Here is a 25094-nt window from a genome sequence, read left to right as displayed (position 1 = left end):
TTTTTTTTTTTTTTTTTTTTTAATGAGGCAAAATGTGACCTGTTGTTAAAATAAAAAATTGCATTACAAAATTCTCAGTTAGTTTCACAAAGTTCATCTACAGTTAGGCTTTAATTTCATATCAGCTTTTCCCTAACTTCTGAAGTATACATCTTCATTGTTAATGTTGTCAACGCTCGTTAATTTCTATAAATGTACAAATGAAATATGCATATTTTCATAAGTACTACAGTTGTAAGCAAGTCTGCATGCTATTAATAGTTTTCAGAGTTTATCATCTAGTTTATATAGTGGAATGACTGTCTGTTAATGGAAACCTAATAACCTTACATCTGGAGTTGAAAGACTTCTTGATAGCAGTAGCAATGTGAGGTGACAGTCTTCTCGGTTCTACTTGCAAGCCTCGGGGTCGTGGATGGGACCGTGCTTTAGTTATTCTCGTAACAGTGGCTGCTAGTAAAGTTATACTTATCACAGAAATGCTGGAAATCTCTTGCAACAGAATCCTCATAGTCCTTTTTCATCAGTATTACAAACCATAGTGTACCAGGACCAGAAAGCTTCCCCGATACTCTGTTGGTATTTGAAAACATATTTTTTAATTTTCCTAAATTAGAGACATGGATTATGTCAAGAGGCTGAATGTCTAGAACATCTAGAAGTCATCTGTTGTGAGTTTGTTTCATTTGTTGTTTGAGATGAGCTGTAATTATTTCTGTTTCTAAAAATTGATCTAAAATTCAAACATTCTTGGTCTGAGAGATAGCTCATGTGTTAAAGTACAAGTAGATTCATGATTCTAAATGACATGTTTAGCAGAATTAATACAGTTACAGTTTTGAAATTTAATGATTCATTAATAAGTGAATGAAAAGCATCCAAAAATAGGAGGAAATCAACTATTTTTAAAGAGATATAAAAAAGCAATATAATAGTGATTTAAATATGCGCATTAGTATATATTGCATATATGTAAATACAAATGGAACACATTTAAATATGTAAGTTGATAGGTAAATACAACACATATTTATTTAAATGTTTAAGTAAATGTTTACATATTACACATTTTTCCAACATTTTAACTGTAATTTTGTGAAGTACATTAGCTATTCTGAAAGTATCAGTAAGAAAAATATTTTTTTCAGTGATGTTTTTCCCACACAAAAGAACATAGTGATACTACTACTGATTCATTTGGTGGACTACTGAGGGGAGGCTGAAGAAGATTGCTGGGTGGGGATTCTAAATAAGCCCCAGTATTAGTACATAAAAAGACGGGATGACTGAAAGTTGGAAAAAATGGTCAGAAAATGTTATAATTGTCAACATGATTTTTACTGTAAATAAGAACAAGAGGAAACAGCAAACTTTTATATAGCAAAATTCATTTAACACTCAGCAAATATATGGAGTACTTAATATGTGGATCTGGCCCTGTTTTGGGTTCTGAAAACATGAGCAAAATGAACAAAATAGAAATAATTCCTGCCCTCACAATTTTAGATCTAAGCAAAGCCATTACTCGCAGCTTTGGAGGGACGCATAGCAAGAAGCATGCCCTCACATCAACTCTTGATGAGGCTTATAGTTAGATGTTATTAATGATGCATTCCATCTGGTAGCTTCCTATTTCAGTCTATTTTTGCTCATTATTCTTACAAAGCACTAAGCTTAGAGGCTTCTACTTTGCTCAAAGAGAGTATACACCTTCGACATGGAACTATACAAAAATACAGAAATATTTTTAGAATTTACTTTTATTTCCTCTTTTTATCCTTCTGTGTTCTGTATAGAACCAGTTGTTCGGTCTCTTAGGTCCATTTGGAGGATACAGATCATTAAAAACCAGTTTCAACAAATTATAATAAGTACTATTGTGCAAAGAGTAGAGGGTACTGAACTAGAACACATTTGTGTCACTTCACTAAGGCTGGTGAGGAAGAAGGTTCAGGTAGCATTGAAAGTGAGAGCTGAAGGAAAAAGGCAAAGGCCGGAAGGCAAGGCAAAAGAGAGCTTAATTAATATAGGAGTTGTTCATTTTTTTCTTCAAAGTCCAGGTGAATTTTCTTGTTGAAAACTTGTACAATAAATAAGTCTGTTTGAGGAAATAAAGAGATATCATAGTATGCTAGAGTATTCATATTATCTCTAGCAAATCAGAAGCATGCATTTTTAAATTAATAAATGTGTTCCTTTTTGGAGCAAGGTTATTTGGGAGTTTCTGTTTCTCAGTATAGATGCCAGATGGCGGAATCCACAGATTGCCAGCCTCTGCATGCTGATAGTTGTCAACTTTGGATGGTAACAGGTTGTTAGAAGTAACTACTGCAGAGTAACTTTTAATTCAGTATATATTAGTGAGCATCCACTATGATTTAGGTGCTGGGCATACAATTATAAACAAAAACTGGTAAATATCTCATCAGTGGAGCTTGAGGTTTAATCAAGCTTTAAGAAGCTTTGTGATGACAAACTTTCATGTGACTTAAAACTAATGCCAAATTTTTATGGAATCCTGGATGTTATAATTAGAATGAATTGTGATAAGAAAGGATAGACATGGGGAAATTAGCAGAGATCAGAGTTCCTCCTTTTTCAGACACAGTAAGGTGATGGGAAGACGACAGTGGGTGGTTATTTCCTTTCCAGTACTTCCTTCTGTGTCACTATACATCACTTAGCCTAGGGATCCATTCTGGCAGATTTTGTAGTAATATTTAATAAAAGGTCATGCCTTAGAATAGAAGTCTTTGCATATCACAGTACTTTCAATGATGTGAAATATTTTGTTGCTATTTTTGTAAATTGATAAATGGATGGAGTTCAGTTTGGGTTCAGTATTTCCATTTTTCACTTAAGTTTTTGTTTTCATTTGTTTCACTGTGTCTCGGCTGAAAATAGATTTTAATCTGAGGTCAAGTTCAAACCTTAGGTCACTATTGCTAGTGCCAACTGAACATGTTCATTGCAAGCATTTTTTCTTTGTTTTTCTCCTATGCCGCTAAAACAGTTTTATTATTTGGAGAACTTTAAAGAATAATATTAATATGCACCCAAGTAAAAAGAGGATTCAGGTATAACAACATGATTTTGGCTGAACCATGAGAAGAATAGATTTGGCATCAGCTAACATGGAAAGGTTGGTTCCAGGGAAGAAAACAAGGAATTTAAGTTTGGATATGCTGGGTTGGATATGTCCACTAGAAATACAAGTAGAAATATCAAGTAGAAAGTTGAATGAATATATGAATTTGGAAGAGGACTGAACTGGAAACATAAATTTGGCAATCCTGAACATCTACTTGGATTGCATTTTGAGTATAGCTTAAAAAGAGGACTATTTTAAGAATAGAGAAGAAAGAGTTAGCTGAGGTTACTCAGAAGGAGCACCCTGGAAGTTAGGAAAAAAACCAAGAAAATGGCGTGTCCTGAAAGTCAAGTGAAGAAGGTGCTTCAAGTATGATGAAGTGACCAACTGTGCCTTATGCTGATAGAATAAGTATGATGAGCATTGATAACCGATATCTTCAGTTCGCTATGTGTAGAGGTCATTGGCGACCTTGAAAAATTGCTGATATTGTGGAGACGTAGAATAGGTTAAAGACAGCTTAGGAGATGAGAAATTAGAGTCAGTGATTTCAGACCTATTGCTAATAAGTGTTATGGCCTGAATTGTGTCTCTCCTCACTCGCTGACATTTATATGTTGAAGCACTAACCCCTGGTACCTCAGAATGTGTTTAGAAACAGGGTCTTAAAAGAGGTGATCATGTTAAAATGAGGTTGTTAGTGTGGGCCTTATTCCAGTCTGACTTGTGTTTCTGTAAAAAGTGTAATTTTGAACACATGGAGGGATGCCAGGGACCTGTATGCACAGAGCAAAGATGATGTGAGGTCACAGTGAGTAAGCAGTCGTCTGCAAAGCAAGGAGAGGGGCCTCAAGAAAAGTCAGCCCTACTGGCACCTTGATCTTGGACTTCTGACATCCAGAACAATGAGAAAATACATTTATCTTTAAGCCACTCAGGACTTTATGTTGTTATAGCAGCCCTAGCAAACTAATCGTAAGTCATTATGTCTCTCTGTCTCCCTTTCCATACTGCTTCAAACTACGGCAAGACAGCTAAGTGCCTGTAGCATCTTTTTCTGATGTAAGAATGATTTTTCTTAGTTCATACACTGATGACATTGCCTTTAGGGACTCTGGTCTTTGTGGGAGATTGCTGTGGGGAAATTCTGTGGAACTTTTTGTAGAGTGTTTCTTTGAAACATTTCTGGCCTGTCAGAACAGAAATTCATATCAGTAAAAAATTGGCAGATAGCACCAGGGTGAACAGTAGCTTCAGTGATAGCTTATTTCTGTGGATTCTTATTTTCTTTTCTGACTTCTAAGGACTTTTCTTACTTTTTTGGCTAAGCCATTCATATTTTAAAAAGTGTGTGTGTGAGCTGGGCGCGGTGGCTCATGCCTGTAATCCCAGCACTTTGGGAGGCTGAGGTGAATGGATCATCTGGTCAAGAGATTGAGACCATCCTGGCCAACATGGTGAAACCCTGTCTCTACTAAAAATACAAAAATTAACTGAGTGTGGTGGCGCACGCCTTTAGTCCCAGCTACTTGGGAGGCTGAAGCAGGAGAATCGCTTGAACCCGGTAGATGGAGGTTGTAGTGAGTGGAGATTGCACCACTCTCTCCAGCCTGGCGACAGAGCAAGACACCTTCTCAAAAAAAAAAAAAAAAAGTGTGTGTGTGTGTGTGTGTAATAATTTATTCAACTTTTTTAGATGCTTCCTTCGGCAGGGGTGGGGTGCGGGGGGTGGGGTGGCGGTGAAAGTTTCATGGGACATTGGCCTACCATATTGCCGGACGCAGAATCGTGAGTTACTTTTAAGACTTTCTTTGTAAAGCAATTTCCTCTTCTATTTGTCAGTTTAACCATAATCAGTTGCTTGCTTTTTCATCAGGTATAGTTACTATGACATTAATAGGCATCTAATAAAAGGTGATTACTAATGTCTCTGGTTGGATTCTCTGGAAGTGGACACTGATACAAACTTTGTGTTGTAGGCTGTCCTGGGATAGGTGTGACCTCACAGAAGGTGGCTTTTTGCAGGTAAGGCAGGCATTGAAGCAGGTGGCAGCTGGAGAATATCTAGCTAGGTTATTGATGAAGGAGAATCTGGGTGTCCCATTTCCATGTCTTTCACATCCACTTATATGATAAACTTAAAACATGATAAAGTCTTAGGAAATAATATTTACCTACTAAATTAGTTGAAACTTAATTGTTAAGCTATTGTTTCTTGTATAAATAAATTTTACACAAATTTAGGGGTCTCAGTCCTCTAATCTATAAAATGGAGGTGGAGATTACACAAGGCATTATGACTATGTGCTCTGCATAGTGCCCAGTTGTTATTAGTAAATAGTTCCTCTTGATAAGTTATTTTCACCATTTATTAATATATTTCTTAGCATCTACTCAAGTTCTTTTAATTTACATGGACTTCTTTTTAGCTTACTACATTCATGTCTTGCATTTATCTGATTTGCTGCATTTCTTCTAGTTATTTTAATTCCTTTTACTTCCCTGAGTGTTATATATATATGTATATAAATATATATGTACACACATATATATTTATGTCTTTTTCTCTTTATACTTGCTATTTCTTAAATAAACAATATCTTCCATGTGTCTTCTTCTCATCCAACCTTGCCAATCATATTCCATATGGTTCCCTATCAAATTCCAGGGCTAAATATTTGATCAGTTTACTTATTGGTAGAGCATGGACATTTCTTCTCAGATAGTACTTATGGCGTTCTGCTTGTTTTTCATAAATACATGTACAATTGCTTTTAATCCCCAGCAACTCAGAATTAGTTTAGTTGCAAGTCTTAGTTTGTGGCACACTCTCATCGTTGTCCTATGGATAGACTTTAATTTATGTCATTCATTTACTGCTTCATTAAGTAATTAATTATTAAAAATATACAGACATCTATGACACTCAAAGTACCAATATCTTATAAATAACTGAAGTCTAACTCCAGATTCCTGCACTGTCGTCTCTGACCTTCCTCACAGAGATAATTTCTATCCTGATTTTGGCTTTTCATTATTTTGCTTTAAAAAGTACGGCTTAACACGTGTATACATCTGTAAATAAGTTATTATTTTTTAAAATTTTGTTAACTTTATGAAAGTGAATACGTTACCTATAGTCTTAGACTTGCATCTTTTATTCAGCATTATGTAACTAAGATTTATTCATATTGTTGCATGTAACCATAGATTACTAACTTTTACTGTAATTTTCCATTGTATAAATATTCCACAAGTTGTCCCTGTCAGTGAATATTTAAGCTTCCTCCATTTCGTATTCAACTTTGCTCTTATACACATAAACAGTGCTTCTTGGAACCTTCTTTTTTTTTCTCTCTCTCTTTTTTACCCAGGCTGGAGTGCAGTGATGCAATCTGAGCTCACTGCAACCTCCACTTCCCCAGTTCAAGTAATTCTCCTGCCTCAGCCTCCCCAGTAGCTGGGATTACAGGCAGCTGCCACCATGCCTGGCTAATTTTTGTATTTTTAGTAGAGAAGGGGTTTCACCATGTTGGCCATGCTGGTCTCGAACTCCTGACCTCACGTGATCTGCCACCTTGGTTTCCCAAAGTGCTGGGATTACAGGCTTGTGCCACCATGCCCGGCCTTTTGAGCCTTCTTGTACATGCATCCCAGGGCTTGTGTTTAAGTTTCTCTAATGCATTTATCTAGGCATGGAATTGTTGGGTTGTAAATACATAAATACTTAATTTAACTAGACAATGCCAAATTGTCTACAAAAATGATTGCACCAACTGACTCCACCAATAATAAAAACTTTGATTCACATATCTGCAACATTTGGCTTTTTTATAGTTTTTGATTTTTCCAATTAAGTGGATATAAAATGTTACCTCACTATAGTCTTATGTATATTTCCTGAGTACTTATGAGGTTTAACATTTCATCCTAAGTTTATTAGCCAATATAGTTCCTCTTCTGTGAAATGTGAGTTGACATCTTTTTGGTTACACATTTGTTCTTAATTATTCCTTAAAATTCTTTGTGTATTCTTGATTTTAAATCTTTTAAATATTTTATTCAAATATCTTCTCCCAGTTATGAACTTATTTCACTTTCTTTAAGATTTCAGATAATTAATATCTTTGATAAATTTGAACTTAGAGAATTTTCTGAGCCCATTAGTGAAGTTATTTATTGGTTTATGCTCTTATCTTCCTGGGCAGAAATTTTAATACCTATTTTATGTTTTTGTTCTGTTTCTAAAGTACAACTTCACTATTCAAAAGACAAAAATATTAACTATCATTTTTTCATAAAGGGTTAAAATTTTTTAAAATATTTCAGCAGGTGATTTAATCTCTATAATGTGACATAAATATCCAATTTATTTTTTATTTCTTTACTATTATTTTTTGCTACTTAGAGAACCTTTTAAAAAGATTCATTTATTTAATAGTTCTTTTTTAGTACTGTTCAGCCATACCACCTCTGTTATGTATTAATATCTATTAATGCATTATTCAATTTATTGACTTTTTTAAATTTTATGAATCAATTTATCCTTCTCTGTACCACTTCCATAATGCCTTAATTGCTGCACCATCCTAATAAGCCTTAATATCAAGTAGGGAAAACCTCTACTCTTTATTCTTCTTCTCAAACATCCTGTCTAGTTTGATCTTTTACTCAGTACAGAATCGAATTATCAAGCTCCACAAAATAGTCTATGTGGTTTAGATTGGAAGCTTGTGGAATCTATAGATTATTTTATAATATTGGAAATAACATTTGTTTTCCAAAGCGATTACATCAACTTATATTACATTGGCCTTTAGTAAGAAATTCTTACTAATTTGAGGAGGGGCTGTTATAGCATAATTTTCAAAAGGTTAAAAACATATCCTTTGTATAAGTACAAGGTGAAAACATGTCAGAAATTTTATACACTTCATTAATTAATGAGGGAAACAGTAATACATTAAAACTGGTCCAAGAGCTTTTGTTAAGCTACGTAATTCTAGGCAATGATGGAATAAGAGTTACCTCTCCACCTGCACTTCCACAAATACAGTCACCACCCCACACCACCCCTAGTTCTACAGGACCATAAACCATAACCTTTGAAATTATCTTTTTTAATTAGGCAGAAGTTATTTGGATACCTATTAGACAAAACTCTATGCATTAATGTCTTCTTCTTCACAGTTGTAAAATACCACAGAAAATAGAAAGCCACATCCAGCATTGCACTGAAAGGAAATGTAGTAATTGCTTAGCCTATTTTCAAGTTTTGGATAACTTTTCTAATAGAACTGAGTGAATTTTTCTCTAGTAGAGCATTTTGAAATTTTAAGTATATCATTATCTATTTCTCATATAGTTTAGGGAAAATGTAATGAGATGGTTTCATCAAAGAGGCTTATTTAAAATTACAAGAGTATGATAACCAGATTTTTAGATTACTGCTGCATTCTTTGATATATGTATATATTTAAAATAACATTTAGATTTTACTTTAATAAGATTATAGGAAATGAATTTATTTACTCATTCATTGTTTATAAAATATAGATTTTTAAATCATTACATCCTCTCCCGCATCTGTTGTTTCCTGACTTTATAAGAGCAAACAAAACTTAAGGATCCTTTAGTAGGGGATTTGTGATTAAGTTGTGAGTATTATTATAGAGAAATGACAGGCAGTCATTGAACAGACACTTCTGAAAAGAAGACATTTATGCAGCCAACAAACATATGAAAAAAAACTTACCATCACTGGTCATTAGAGAAATACAAATCAAAACCACAATGAGACACCATCTCACTCCAGTTCGAAGGGTGATCATTATAAAGTCAGGAAACAACAGATGCGGGAGAGGATGTGGAGAAATAGGAACACTTTTACGCTGTTAGGAGCATAAATTAGTTTAACCATTGTGGAAGACAGTGTGGTGATTCCTCAAGGATCTAGAACTAGAAATACCATTTGACCCAGTAATCCCATTACTGGGTATATACCCAAAAGATTATAAATCATTCTGCTATAAAGACACACGCACAAGTATGTTTCTTGCAGCATTGTTTACAGTAGCAAAGACTTGGAACCAACTCAAATGCGCATCAATGATAGACTGAATAAAGAAAATGTGTCACATATACACCATGGAATACTGTGCAGCAATAAAAAACGATGAGTTCAAGTCCATTGCAGGGACATAGATGAAGCTGGAAACCATCATTCTCAGCAAAGTAACACAAGAACAGAAAACCAAACAGCGTGTTTTCTCTCATAAGTAGAAGTTGAACAATGAGAAGACATAGACTCAGGGAAGAGAATATCACACACTGGGGCCTGCGAGGGTCTGGTGGCCTAGGGGAGGGTTAGCATTAGGAGAAATACCTAATGTAGATGACAGGTTGATGGGTGCATGGCAGGTGTATACCTGTGTAACAAACCTGCATGTTCTGCACATGTACCTCAGAACTTAAAGTATAAAAATAATAAAAGAAAGAGATGACATAGACCTCATCTACTTTTTACTAAAAATAAGTACGTTGTGGAACAGCAAGTATGGGAAAACTCCCTTTATACTGTAAACAACAAATAATGAAATGTCACTAGAAAACCTGTTAATGAATTAAATTATGTTTATTCAAACTATCTTCACTTAGTGAATAAGCTTTAACAGCATTTCAGGAGAGTGATGTTATAAGTGAGATACTCATCAGGCTTTAGGATCATTGCTCTTGTGGTATAAGGGGAATTTTTCAAGTTGGAAAACTGATTTAGAATGGTAAAAGTTTGACAGACTGAGGGCTTCAAAGCAAGTCTTAATGAGTAAGCTACTGTGTGATAAGTGATCTGTTGGCCCAGGTGAACAGATTATTTGTTGCCTCCAATAAATTGATCTGTATGCATTTTCTAAACAATGAAGTGATTTTATTATATGCTTATTTTTCCCAAGTAAATGATTATTATAACCAACCACAGCAAATTGAAATAGATGATCCACAGTTTTTGTTTATCCAGTTATACATTTTATTTAGGAATATTTTGTATTATCAACACAGTATAAAAAGTTATGAGTTGTCATTGCTCGGTTATTGTATGTTTCACATATATACTATGTTTTTAAAATTTCTATAACAATCCTGTTAAATGGAAGTAATACCTGCATTTTACAGACAATAACAGTTTTCAGACCTCGTAATCAAATGCGTATCCAGATCTCATGCTCATCTTTTTTATCTCTTATACTATAGTATAGAATAAACAAGTTAACATAAAAATTTTGTAGAAAACATAGTTTCCCTAGAAAACCCATTAGTATTGTTATAATTTTTGATTATGTGAAATTATATTCTTTTACTTTTTCCTTCTTCCTTCAAATCGTGTCACCTTGTCTTTAAATCTGTTTCATACAATGGAATTTGTCTATTAAAAGTCATAGATGTTACTTTTACTTAAGCAAGAATACTACATATGAAGAGAAATCCTAAAGGCATATATGTGTTCCAGTGAGCTGTGCCCATTACTGAATTGTGATTTCTTCCAAATAAGCGCAAAATGGAAGAGATGATTTGGAGGGTTGATTTAAAATCATGTTATTGGTGGGAAGTATTAAGTTAAAAAAAAGAAAGTGCTTCCTTTACTGCATGTTGGTGTGTTCATGTAATTTCTAGTTTCATACTAACAACTCACATCTGTTGAACATAGCCAGACTTTTTGAGATCTATTGGTTTCTTCTCCACAAACATGTATATTTCTCCCCATATTGGACTTTGCTGTAATACTTAACTGTGCTGTTCCTCATAATCCTAGACTGTCAGAGCATCCTTATATTTTCCTATGAGGTTTTTACAATGACTAGTGAAGTATTCCCATCTGAGTTAGAGATTATATGGGTATTTTCTATACTCCTCTTTTATGTATAGAGAAAAGGAGAAGAGGGTTTATGTGTGGTAGTTTTGAAAAGTTTTGTTGGCAAGCTATTAGGTTTATGGTGGGGTTGCGGGTGCCTGTAGTCATATTATAAGCTTATAAATGATTTTAACAGCTTCATGTATCTATAGTATATGTAAACATATGTCCGTGTATGTATGTTTGTATAGGTGTATGTACTTATGTAGGTATGTTTATTATCTTTGGGGCCTTTTGTTTTGATATACATAATGGGAAGGAGTGGAGGTGGGGTAAAAAGAAAAATGGGGAAATAATTTAGGAGCGTCTTCTGTTTGTTTCTTTTCTGAGGTGGTAGTGGTAAGGATACGTAATTTTTATCAAATGTAACTTATTACAAGCCTAGATTCTGCATATTTTTCTTGACTTTTATTACACACTTAATAGAATAAAAATGAATAAACCTTTTATTCTTTGCCATTTTTCTTTTCCTTTCTTTTCTTTCTCCTTTTAATGGCTTGGCTCAGGCCTGCCGACCTCATACAGTTGGGCAGGGGGCATGGAGAGGCAGAATCTCTTTGTAATTTAAGAATGGGAAAATATATCTTTATAATTATCCTAGATTTCTTTGTCTTTTGCTTCTCATGCTTAGATTTAAATCAAATTGGGGTTGCTTGGATTTCATTATTTGAATAAAATGGGGAAGTACAGAGAGTTGGCCCAGCAAATGTACATTGAACGTGAGGATGTGACTTTTCTAACTGAAAGGAGAATTCTCTTTTGCATTAAAGAGTATTTTAATAGAAAAGTACTCTTGGCTGATTTCATAATGTGTTTTACCATGGAAACCACAAGACTATTTCCATCTACCTACAGGTTGTGATTACTAAGGGCTGATAAGGAAAGTCCATGCAGTTATTGAGGGGCTATTAATAATATTTCTAATAAGAGAAATTGATAATTGTTATTTATCCCATTTTCTTTCCTTATTACCATTAAATCACACAATATTATATATGTATATGTAACATATATAAATACATGCATATATGTGCATATATATGTGTGTCTGCGTGTGCATAGCTGAACTCCCTTTCCAAAAATGACATTATTTTGAATTTTATTTAAAAAATACAGACAATGCTACTGTCATCAGAATTAATGTTTACTTCCTTGTAAGATGTTACTGACTAAAATTGTTGAGTATTAAAACTGTTACTGACTAAAAGGCTGGAGTAATTATTAAAGAATTAGATGGAAAAAGAAGTTGGGAAAGATCTTAGGAAAAATTGCAAAACATTTAAATTGAGTTTCTCTGTGTACATATAGTAAAGGTTGGAAGCCAGCTAGAAACTCGTTAGAAAAACTTGAGCATGAACTGGTGAAACTACTTTTTAAAAATTTTTTTGCGAGGGAGTCTCACTTTGTCGCCCAGGCTGGAGTGCAGAGGTACAGTCTCAGCTCACTACAACCTCTGCCCTCTGGGTTCAAGCGATTCGCCTGCCTCAGCCTCCCCCCAAGTCTGGGACTACAGGTACACACCACCATGCCAGGCTAATTTTTGGTATTTTAGTGGAGACGAGGTTTCACCATGTTGCCGAGGCTGGTCTCGAAGTCTTTAGCTCAGGCAATCCGCCCACCTCAGACTCCCAAAATGCTAGGATTTCAAGTGTGAGCCACTGCACCTGGCCCAAAACTACCTTTTTGAAAATGAATATTTATTTTTTACAAGCCTTTGTTTTTATTTTTAAGTTTTTATTTATTTTTATAGATTTAGAGGTACAAGTATAGTTTTCTTGCATGTGTATATTGTGTAGTAGTAAAGTCTGGGCTTTTTGTGTAGCCATAACCTGAATAGTGAACATTGTACCCATTAGATAATTTGTCAGCCCTTACCTCCATCCCACTCTCCCATCTTTTGAAGTCTTCAGTTTCTGGGTTTTCATTCTGTATGTCCATGTGTACCTATTATTTAGGTCCCACTTGTAAGTGAGGATATGCAATATTTGACTTTCTGTTCCTAGGTAATTTCGCTTAGAATAATGGCCTACAGTTCCATTCATGTTGCTGAAAAGTACATTATTTCATTCTTTTTCTTTTTTTTATACCCAAGTAATATTCCATTGTGTGTGTATGTGTGTTTGTGTGTATATCTATATGTACCCCACATATTCTTTATGCAGTCATCCATTAATGGACAATTAACGTTGATTCCATGTCTTTGCTATTGTAAGTAAGTGCTGTAGTAAACATACAAATTCTTATATCTTTTTGATGTAATGAATGACTTCTTTCCCTTTGGGTATATACCCAGAAGTTGAATTGCTAGATTGAATGGTAGTTTGATTTTCAGTTCTTTGCAAAATCTCCATACTGTTTTCCATAGAGGTTGTGCTAACTTACATTTCTGCCAGCAATATATAAGTGCATCCTTTTCTCTGTAAGCCTTTCAACATCTGTTTTTTTCTGACTTTTTATAATCACCATTATTACTGGTGTAAGGTGGCATCTCATTGTGACTTTAATCTGCATTTCTCTGACAATTAGCATTGTTGAGCATGGTTTCATATGTTTATGGCTGCATATGTTTGTATGCTCTCTTTTGAAAAATGTGTGTTCATATCCTTTGCACAGTTTTTAAAGAGTTTGTGTATTTTTTTCTTGTTATTTGAATTCCTTGTAGATTCTGGATATTAGTCCTTTGTTGAATGCATAGCTTACAAATATTTTCTGGAATTCTGTATATTGTATGTTTACTCTGTTGTTTGTTTCCTTTGATATATAGAATATATGAGTTTTAATTAATTTGTATTTGTCTATTTTTGTTTTTGTTGTGTTTGGCAAGCCTTCATTTGCTGGTTATCAGAAATTAAGTATGATATTTGGAAATGGGTAGGAATCAGGTTTAAGGGCAATAACCATAGAGCAGACCTTAACAAACGTGTCCCTGTATTGATGGGTATAGCCCAGTATTTATGGGTGGATCTATTGTTTACAATGTTTTTTTAATAACGTTTTACTAAAGCTCTAGAATTCTCCTACTAATAAAGTCTCAACTTGATAAGAAGGCAAGAAGCAAGAAAAAGAATAGAAAGAGCAATGTTCCAACTCTGTCCCCGCCCTAGCTGTAAGAATTTGGGCCAGTCACTAAAATTATTTGAAAAGTTTTTTTCTTTCTTTCTTTTTTTTTTTTTTTTTTGAGTCAGAGTCTCACTCTTATCACCCAGCCTGGAGTGCAGCGGCACAATCTCTGCTCACTGCAACCACCACCTCCCAGGTTCAAGTGATTCTCTTGCCTTAGCCTCCCAAGTAGCTGAGATTACAGGCATGTGCCATCACACCCAACTAATTTTTGTATTTTTAGTAGAGATGTGGTTTCACCATCTTAGCCAGGCTGTTCTCGAACTCCTGACTGCAGGTGATCCACCTGTCTCGGCCTCCCAAAGTACTGGGGTTACAGGCATAAGCCACCATTCCTGGCCCAATGTTTCTTTTTCTATAAAGTTGGCATCTACCTTGCTCAAGTAAAAATCAAATAAATTAATTATAGTATACTTTTTAGTGATTTATTGAAATCGTAGACAGCTAAAAGGACAAATAAATAAACAAATCTAAATTCATAACCAATTTAAAGAATCTGTGGGGAATCGTAAGGTAGATTAAGTTGGAATAAGAAAGAGTTCACAAGGATTCACCTCACCACAAACCCAAGTTTTCCATCTTCAGATGTTATAAGGAAGCAAAGGAAGATGATTTTATCTCTCCCACCATACTATTGGTTCAGAGTCCTCATGGTTTGTAGCAAAGAAAAAATTGGCTACCACACTATACCTTCATTCAGGAATTTATCTCTTAATCTTTAATGACGAGTAGCTCCTAAGTAATATGTGGGATGCTAACGATATAAGCATAGACAAAACTCAGTATGGCCCTTCCCCTCATGGAGTTTACACTGTAATGAACGAACTTGGTATGACTGAGAACTGGTATTGTCACCATTATAGAAAATGACTGTATTAGCTTCCTAGCACTTCCACAATGAAACACCACTAACTTGGTGCCTGAAAACAATAGAATTTTGTTGACTGACAGTAATGGAGACCAGAAATTTGAACAAAAGGTGTAGGCAGGGCCATGCTCTTTACTAAGGCTCTAAAAGAGAATCTTTCCTTGCTTTTTTCAGGTTCTGGTAGTCCCAAGTGTCCCTTCAGTTTTGGAAGCATAACTCCAGTCTCTGCCTTTGTCTTCATATGACCATCTTCCTTCTGCATTTGTGTTTGAGTGCAAGTTTTCCTTTTCTTATAAAGACACCTGTCATAATTGACTAAGGGCTCATCCTATTATAGTATACCCTCATCTTAATTTAACTAATTATGTCTGCAATGACCTTATTTCCAGATAGGTTCAAATTCTGAGGTCATGAGAGCTAGGACTTATCTTTTAGGAGGATATAATTCATCCCATTAAAATGACCTTAGAGAAAATAGGAGTAAACTTAGAATAATGTAATACATTTGGAAAGGTATAATTTTTGTTTTTGTTAGTAGTGAAAACAGAGTGAGAGAACCTTGGAAGTATACTTTCTCTTTACTGAACAAAGTCAGAGCGCCAAACATGGAATTAGCGGGATGCCACAATCTAGAAGCACAGAAATAATTCCAGGTGAAATTTCTTAGAAATGGAAGTTGTACCGGGAGCTATGCATATTAACTCACCATTCAGATATATATTTTCCAAAGGACAGCGAGCAGCAAATAAATAGAGAACAGGACTTCTGCGCATCCATTGAATCTGCCTGCTGAGACCAGAGGGTCCAGGCAGATAATCCCTTGTTTGAGATGAGTACAGTAATAAAAATCTTATATATGCACTCCATGAACAATATTGTAGAATCAGAAGGAAGGAGGAGGGAAATAGCACTTAGTAGTACCAAGCAGACACAGAGGAAGAACCTTCCTCTGATAATGATCTATATCTACTATAAGATTTAAAAGAGAATACCCACAAAAGTTAGACGTCCTAAATAGGTTTCAAAGCTTTAGTGCTAGAAAAAAGCAAAGTAGTGTTTCCGAAAGAATGGTACATTGACAGTCTGGATCAGAATTATTTTTCTTGTTGTTGAAATGATGAGGGCTACTTTAAATTTATTGAATAAGAATTTTAAGAGTAAATCAGGAAAACTGCATTTTAACAAGACTCCAGGTGAGCTTTACATTGAATTCAAGTGCCAGAACAAAAGAATGAAAGGAAAATGAAAAAACAAGTACCAAGTTAAAATCAACATTAAGGTAGTTTATATCATTAGGAAAAATTGATGATAGTTACAAAAAAAATCTCTGTAGTATCTGAATTATTTCAGAGCATAGAAGAATTAATTCGTATTAGAAGATACTAGAATAATTTAAAAAAGACATCACACCATTATGACTGTAGAAGAAAAACTCCTGAAAAAGTCTAAAATAATGAATCCAGCAGTAAATTACCTGAATTGTTTACCATCACAAATACATGTTATTCCAGGATAGGTAAAAACAGTTGCATCATATAGAAATTGATGAAATAATTCACCAAATCAGTAAGTGAAAAGAAAAGCAACCATATACTATTAGATTGATAAATTCAATGTTTTTTTTATAAAAATCAATACCAATCCATTACTTATATAATTTTCAGTAAAGTGTAAATATCTAAGGAATCCCAAGATCACCAAAATACAATTATTCCTCAGTATTCTTGGGGATTGGTTTCAGGACTTCTGTGGAAACCAAAATTCGCAATGCCCAAGTCCCTCATATAAAATGGCATGAGATTTGCACAATAAACTATGCACATCCTCCAATATACTTTGTCTCTAGATTACTTATAATACATAATAAAATATAAAAGTTGTGTAAATAGTTGTTATACTATATTGCCTTGGGAATAATGACAAGAAAAACAAATCTGTACATGTCAGTACAGATGTTGTTTTTTGTTTTTCCCAAATATTTCCTATCCGCTGCTGGCTGAATACATGGGTGTGGAACTTAATGGATACAAAAAGCCAAGTGTAATTAATTACATCCTCTTATAAGAAAGGAACACCACAATTATTTGACTTTTTTCCCCCCAAAAGTGCTAGTCAATGAAGTAAGGCAAAAACAATGAAATGTAAATACAGTAGTTCCTCAAATAATGCCATTTCATTCAACATTGTTTTGTTATAAAATTGATGAGAAAAAAAAATTCTATTCCTAATTGGGGTGACTGTGTGGAGTTTGCACGTTCTATCCACATCTGTGTGGGTTTTCTTCAGTTACTGCAGTTTCCTCCCATATGCCAAAGATATGCAAGTTGGGTGAATTAGTGTGTCTAAATGACCCTTGGTGTTTGAGTGTGTCTTGCAATGTGATGGCATCCTGTCTGGGTGGGGTTCTGCCTGGCCCCTTGAGCTTCTAGGACGGGTTCTGGCCCCCTGTCACCCTGAACTGGAACAAGTAGGTAAATAACCTTGCTTGTTTTCATTAGTCTTTCTTGAGTGTATGTATAGCTCATAGTTCCTTCAACCTTTATTATCCAAAGTGTTTTGGTCTTTATTTAGAAGTTTGGTGACATTTTTGTAGCCAGTGGAAACTTAACTCTTGTTCACATCAATTAGCCTATGGTAAAATTGGTTTTGTTATATAGCATTTATTTTAAAGTCGCAAACACCCTGCGGATGACATTGAGGACTTACTGTAGAAATACTGGAGAACGTGTCCAGATGACATGATTGTCTGTCTAGCAAACTCAAGTAATAAATGTGAAAAAAAAATCACTACATGTAAGAAAGGTCAACATAGTAGCCATTTACAATATCAAAACCATAAAGTTAAAGATTGGAACAAAACATTTTTAAAAAGCAACCAAAATTATAAAATAGCCAGAAATCAGTGTCACAAAGAATATATAAGATCTACTCAAATAAAACATTGTTGATCAATGTAAAAATAACTTTATTAAATAGAAAGTATTTCAGAAGACACCACCTAATAATGATTTGAATTCCAGTGTCTTTTTTTTTTATCAGATACAACCATTATTATTGTATTTGAATAAATGTAACAAAATTACCTTAAATTTTAGCATTTGTATAAGTATGTGACAAAAATCACATCTTTAAAACTGATAAGAGCAAATTTGCCCTAATTCAAAACTCTGTGGTTCTGGGGAAGGCCCAGAAAGAGTACACGAAGAGTACACGGACTTAGTGTAAGAGCGCACTGAAGACTACACTAACATAGTCTACTAGATGTAAGTAAATTCACATAAAGAGACGGAGGTAGGGAGGTCAGAAGCAAAGGAAGAGAGGGAGGCAGGATGAAAGGAAGGAAAAGATGGGGGAAGGAATGGAGGGAGGAGATGAACCCATGTTTAAACTTGAAAAACGAAACAGTGCAATAATACTGAAAATCAGTTAAAATCATGACAAGTATTGGGAAGGGTGAACACTAAACCGAACTAAATACCTGGGTGCTAGAAAACTGTTTGGTGCTGAGGAAGGTCTCAAAAGTATACGCTATCACTAACATGCCTTGGTGCTGGAAAGAGTTACCATTAAATCAATTATCAAAAAAGGCTGTACTCTGTGCTGCAACCAGTAAGCCTAAAGAACATTTTTCTGGGCCTAAAATAAGTCATGTTATCAAAAAGTACTTTGCTTGCTTTTTGGCTTTAGCTCTACAAAACATTTGTATAATTTCATGTTTTGATATAATCCGTGTTCCTCAATGATTATATTGACTCAGAGAGATCACAGGATTAACAGTTTTACTTCACATAATTTTATAATTAGATTGGGATTAGGAAATTATTTAACGATAGACTTCACACCATGCAAAATTGTCTTTCCTTGCAAGCTGTTGTCCAGCCTTTAGCACATTTATAGGTACTAGAGAGCTCTCCACACTGATGGCCATTCCAAAGTTGGGTAATTCTCTTTCATAATTTGTATATTTATTATTAATTTCATTTATTAGGGAAACACATTATGTGACATTGGATTCTAATAATGTTGGTCACTGTAATATTTAAAGACAACTGTGACTGCTAACTCTTCATATTTATGAATTCTTTCTAGTTTCTTCTACCTTTCTACACATGCTATGCTTTCCAGACTCCTCATTATTTTAGTTAAGGCTTTAGATGATCTCATTGTAGTGAAAAAATGCTCCTCTCTTCAATACCCAGTACTGAGCACCAATATTATCTGAAAAATTGACTCATTCTTATAAATTTGATGATTCTAGGAAGCAAATCTGCATGGCCTTTGCTGAATTATTTGTTTGATAGCCATATGTCCTCTCAAATTTGCTATGTATCCATAACAAATTTTAATTATTTTAGCTTGTTCTTGGTATTTACAGTTACTATATTTAAAATGAACTGACTTTTCATTTGATAAATAAGGGAAACATGTCCAATAATGGATTTCCAAGACATCAAGGAAGTTTTGTTTCTATTTGTGTGTGCATGAACTTTTGTAGCATGTATATGCATGTAGATTTGTAGGTGTGTGTGCATGTACATGGGCATGCAGATGGAAATGCTCTGCTGAAAGATATCATTGCCATTTCAGTGGCTTCTTTCTGGAGAAGTTATCAACTCAAGAGAATTTTGTTTACTTTAAAACAATTTTATTTGATATATAAGGTGAAGAAAAAGCTAAGTGAGAATATGTTAACCAGGAAATAAAAATAGAAATATATTCTTTTTTTTTGAGACAGAGCCTCACTCTGTTGCCCAGGCTGGAGTGCAGTGATACGATCTTGTCTCACTGCAATCTCCGCCTCCCGGGTTGATGCAGTTCTCCTCATCAGCCTCCCAAGTAGCTGGGATTATAGGTGCATGCCACCATGCCCGGCTAATTTTTTGTATTTATAATAGAGACAGGGTTTCACCATCTTGGCCAGGCTGATCTTGAACTCCTGACTTTGTGATCAACCTGCCTCAGCCTCCCAAAGTGCTGGGATTACAGGCATGGGCCACTGCGACCGGCCCCAGAAATATATTCTTTAGAGAGAAGATACAAAAGGACACTCAAGTCTTTAGAAGATACAACACATATAACTTGGTTTTAATTAATTTGAAAAATGCCCTGTTGCTTTTGTGACACAAGAGACTGCTTTTAAACTATTTACGGGTTTCCTTGAATAAGCAGGGTAATAGAGAGCTTATAAGATAATATAGTAGTGAAATATTTCTCAAATACTTGAGCAGATTTATAATGTCAGTTATTTTTTTTCTCCTAGGTATATACTCCTGCAAAACAATAAAAAACAAATAAGCTCCCCCACCCCCCGGCAAAAAAAAAAAGACCCCCAATCCCTATCTGGCTTATATAAATTACATTTTCATATTAGGAAAAATGAAATTAAATCTTTCTTTCTGTGTAAACATTAAAGTCCTTTCTTAGCTGTTTTTGGAATTCTAACTTATAATACATTTATTTGAGACGAATTAAGGAAATTGAGTATTATTTAGAAATTATGTTGCACTGAATAAGATTTCTCTTTTCACTAAGTATTTTGAAAATATTATGCCTTATCACATGGGAAACAGTTTGCTAGAATTTAGAGTGTTTATTAAATTGATGCTGTTATTTTAGACAGTTAATATTATTGTATAGTGGGTTAAATATATCGTATGCAGTCTAGTAATTGAGTTGTTGCATTATCATCTATCTGTGATAACTTTAACAGCTCTGTTTGGCACTACTACTTCTTGGTTGATCCATAAATAAGAAGGTAAAGTGTTACAGAGTGTGGTGTCCTAAATAGACTCCAGGCATAGTGCAGGGGCTTAAGAATTGGTTATTAGACCCTGCTCTTTTATGTTCTCATTCAGTAGATTTGTGCGGTGGTGCCCAAACAGAATTTTTCAAGCATCAGTTGATTCTTACAACAGGGGGTAAAAATGGGGAAAGCACTGGTTCAAAACCATTTTGAAGACACATAGTCAAGATGTTTGCATTAGTGTTGTTTTGAAAAATCTATACCACTCATTACATTCATTAATACAAATAGCTGAATTGACTGTGCATAATATTTGAAATGGCTGTATCTTTAAAAGTGGAAAGTAACTGCTTCTCTCAAAATCAGCACTTTAATCAATTCTCATCTTCTGTGGCAGGTAATTCACTAAAACATGTAATGCATTAAATCAAATAATGCATTTAAAAATATATTATTCTTTAAGTTAATTAGAGAACTACAGACCATTTTATATTTGTTGATCTTCATAAAAATAAAGATATGGCTGCATACACTTAGATGTTTTTATTTTCTGTTTGCAGGGTACAAGTTGAATTCTATATGAATGAAAACACATTTAAAGAGAGACTAAAATTATTTTTCATAAAAAACCAGAGATCAAGTAAGTTATTTATTTCATTCCCCTCTTTGTTTGTACATATATTTACTTCAAAATATTTGAGCTGCGTAATCTTGTGCAAAATACTTTTTAGGTAGATAAATAAAATCGGTTATGATATTAATGCCTCTTGAACATCATCAGTTCTCCAAGTTCCGTGTCAATAAGTTGACTCTGAGTGGACTATGTGGGTTAGTAGAAACACTGAGGAAAATGATTTAAATGAGGGTCCCCACATTTTAACTCTAAATATTATATTTTCAGAAAGTTCTGACAAACCACAGTGGGAAATAATTGTCTGATTTAGGGAAGGAAACATTTAATATTTCCTAATTATTCCAAATAATAAGAAACATCTAGGTTGCACTGAAATATACAGATACCTGTCTTTCTTAGCTTGGCGTTTTTGAGCCAGGAAGTGTAGGGTAGATCCCAGAAGTTTAACATCCCAGTGATTTTTAAAATCACACAAATGTAAAAAAGTAACAAAGTAGAACTTCCAGAAGACAAAATTGGCATAGTCACTGTCCTCCTGAGCCCATTCAAGATTAAAGTGCCATTGACACTTGTTGCTTCCCATAATGCCGTATATGTAATAAGCCAATATGCAGTTTTTTTGATGGTTATTGCTTAAAGTGTCAACAAGAAATGGAGAGGTCTGCATTAGTTGGTGTAGAGGTTAAGCCCTGTGAATTTTGACCTCCAAATTCTCTTGTCAAAATTAAGTTGTGCCTCTGTAGGTAGGACTCAAAGAGAGAAGCTTGACTTGTGGGACGTTATCCAAATACTGATACAGAATATTTCAATATTTAAGGCATACTGCTCAGGTAGTCCTAATAACAGCCTGGCCTCAAAGTTAAGACTGTTAGTAACTAATGCTTTTCTAATATGGTTGTTCAGAATATTCAAAGAAGCCTCATAAATAGATATTACCTAAAGGGATCACAGCATCTGAATAGATTTCCCTGATTTCAATACTGACAGTCCTGTCTTTCTAGGCCAGGAAAGGTAGGTGCATTGTTTGAATACTTCACCTGTAGTCAGCTGCAACTGAGCGGTCATTTGAGGAGGCCCATTTCTGTAAAACCAGCACAATTTCATTAATAATTTAAAAGATTTTATAAGAAAGCAAACCCATAAAATGTACTCAGCATTTTAATAGGAAAACCTAGAAGAAATTTCACAATTAATAAGCATTAACCTTTTTACTTGTAAGAAATGTTACCACAAGTACACTCACAACAGTGATGTAGGACAAAAAAAGTGACATTTCATTTCTAGATTTTACTAAGTAATAATTATAGGAAGGCCTTTGTCAAAATTTTATTCATAATGCATGAATCAGATATCACAAGGTAATTACAGGAACGATAATGCTCATATTAATCAGACTTTATGCATATTTTGCTTAATCTTAAATACTCTTCTTTATCATCATTAAATATTACAGGCTGAATAATTGTGACCTACACAGTTTAAAATATACATACATGGCAGTTTTAATTCCCACAAAAGTTTAGGATTTCATGGGTATTTTATGTAGTTAAAAATAGAATTTAATTTGTTGAACTTTCAATGTATGTGTGTGTATATGAGGGAGAGAGAGATGGAGAGACTGATTGTGTGTGTGTTTTCCAGTGTATGCTATTATGATTTCTCTATAATTATATAATTAGATAATGTATATTATTATATAATGAATAAATGATATATAATTATGTAACTGGTATGTATTATAATTATACAGTTAATATTAAATATATAACATAGAACCATACAAATATAAGTTTTTAATAATCAAATCTACAAGATTCCGTGAAGTTACAAGTTTTATAAATTGGCTTGTGAATTTTTTAAACAGCTAAATTTAATAACCAGTTAAACTTTATCCCAAATTTTGTGGATATATAAAATGCCTAAACTTACAAGCATACTCCAATCAACCTTGATTGGACATAAATTTTATGGCTTCTTAATGTTCAAATCTAGATTTACTCTTGGTATAAAATATGCACTCTCATTTGCAGTTCAAGTATTCTGTCAAACTTGCTTTTTGTTTCAATATTCAGGTGATTAAAATTCAGCTACCAAGAACTTCAGAGAGTTTAGACAATTATAGTAGTGTAGCTTCTAAATACAATTTAAGTGCTGTATTTAAAGTTGATATTTTTGACAATTCTTTTTAGTCTTTTGTGAACTAAGTTCAAATGAAAATCAAACTTTTATTGTTTGTTTAAAGGTCTAAGGATACGCCTGTTCAATTTTTCTCTCAAATTACTAAGCTGCTTATTATACATAATCCGAGTACTACTAGAAAACCCTTCACAAGGAAATGAATGGTAAGGTACCTTTTTCTGACCTTCTACAATATTATTTTGATTATTTTGAATTGTTTCACATTTTAAATTTAAAGAACGTTGTATAGAACTTAATTTTTAAGGATGTTTTAGGTGTTTGTCACAAATTAAATTGATCTGGTTTACAAGCACTACATAAATACAATTCTTGTAGGTTCTTTGTAAGTATCTTTTATTATTTTTCTGTTTTTCTGATGCTAATATTGGACTGTAAGACATACAATTTTATTGCTTGCCAGAGTGTATTAAGTAGTTGTTGTTTAAAAATGGGTGAGTCTCTTTAAAGACCTGAATGCCTTTCTGTTCTTGATTTTCAGATACTCCCAAAAGGTTTACTCTACTGCATGGTAGTTTTATATTTTCATAATAATAAGTTGTTATTAACCTTCAGTGGAAACACTCTGTCATATTGGGAAGGATATCTATCTCAATACCCAGTTTTAACTGTGCAGTTCTTTATCTTATTTGAGTTAAATGACGTTGGTTTATTGACTTATTTTGTGCTCATAATTGTGTTGCTCTTATTAAATTGTATTTCTAGTCATTTGTGGATTTTCCTTTTTAGGCTCTGCCCTTTGCTAGAAACAGTGGGGAAAGGTACTGGGTGTGTAATTGCATGCATAATATTTATCTCATAATCATCCAGGACCCTTGTCCAGCCTACTAAATTTATAATAATTTTCAAAACCAAAAACTTAAATTTGGTGACTAATGTCCATACAATTATTTCCTCATGTAAAAGTCTGCCCTAAGAAAATTAAAAAATGAAAAGATCAAAATAAGATGGAAAGTGAGCTCATAATATGCATTTAAATGAATTGGTTATCCCTCAGCTTGTTTAGGTAGTGAAAATGATTCTGTATTTGTTTAAGGTTTGTGTTTATTTAATGTTAAAGATTAGTATGTGAAGTTTTATCATGTAATAAGGTATTTGTAAGGTTTGTATTTATTTAATGTTAAAGATTAGTAAGTGAAGTTTTATCATGTAATTGTGATAATTCTTCATAAAATAATTTAATGAAATATAATTATGAATATGTCACGATATCTTCATTGAGTCCTTAGCATGTACCAGTCACATTGCTATTAGTGAAGGTATAAAAATGCATAGGAACATTTGGTACCCTTATGGAATTTTTAGTCTGTGAAAAGATTGTTTATTTTGGAGATCCTGCTATTGCTGTCAGTAGACTAGTTTCTTACATGTGTTATTTTCTTCAGTATATACTTCATCTTATTATTCTCACCTTATATATAAAGAAATAGAGATTTTCTTTTATTTTCCACTCTGCTTTGAGACTCTCAGGACTAGTCTTACTATGCTTTTTACCTCTGTTTAGCGCAGTGACCACAGGAAACCAGTGTGTTCCCA

General features: G+C 33.9%; 1 protein-coding gene across 7 annotated transcripts in view; it reads left to right on the top strand.

The window, feature by feature from the left end:
• The window catches only part of KCNT2 (potassium sodium-activated channel subfamily T member 2), a 408182-nt gene that overhangs the window by 115226 nt on the left and 267862 nt on the right, over positions 1–25094 (top strand). For all 7 annotated transcript variants that reach the window (XM_037734957.1, XM_037734956.1, XM_017518646.2 and 4 more), the window contains exons 2-3: positions 21289–21368; positions 23605–23704. In XM_037734957.1, the coding sequence (XP_037590885.1) occupies positions 21289–21368; positions 23605–23704 (180 nt within the window). The remainder of the gene's footprint in view (positions 1–21288; positions 21369–23604; positions 23705–25094) is intronic.

This window comes from Cebus imitator, unplaced genomic scaffold (assembly GCF_001604975.1).
Source record: "Cebus imitator isolate Cc_AM_T3 unplaced genomic scaffold, Cebus_imitator-1.0 Scaffold694, whole genome shotgun sequence".
In the NCBI taxonomy this organism is placed as follows: Eukaryota; Metazoa; Chordata; class Mammalia; order Primates; family Cebidae; genus Cebus; species Cebus imitator.
The sequence above is the reverse complement of the archived record's forward strand: the minus strand, read 5'-3'. Positions and strand labels throughout refer to the sequence as shown.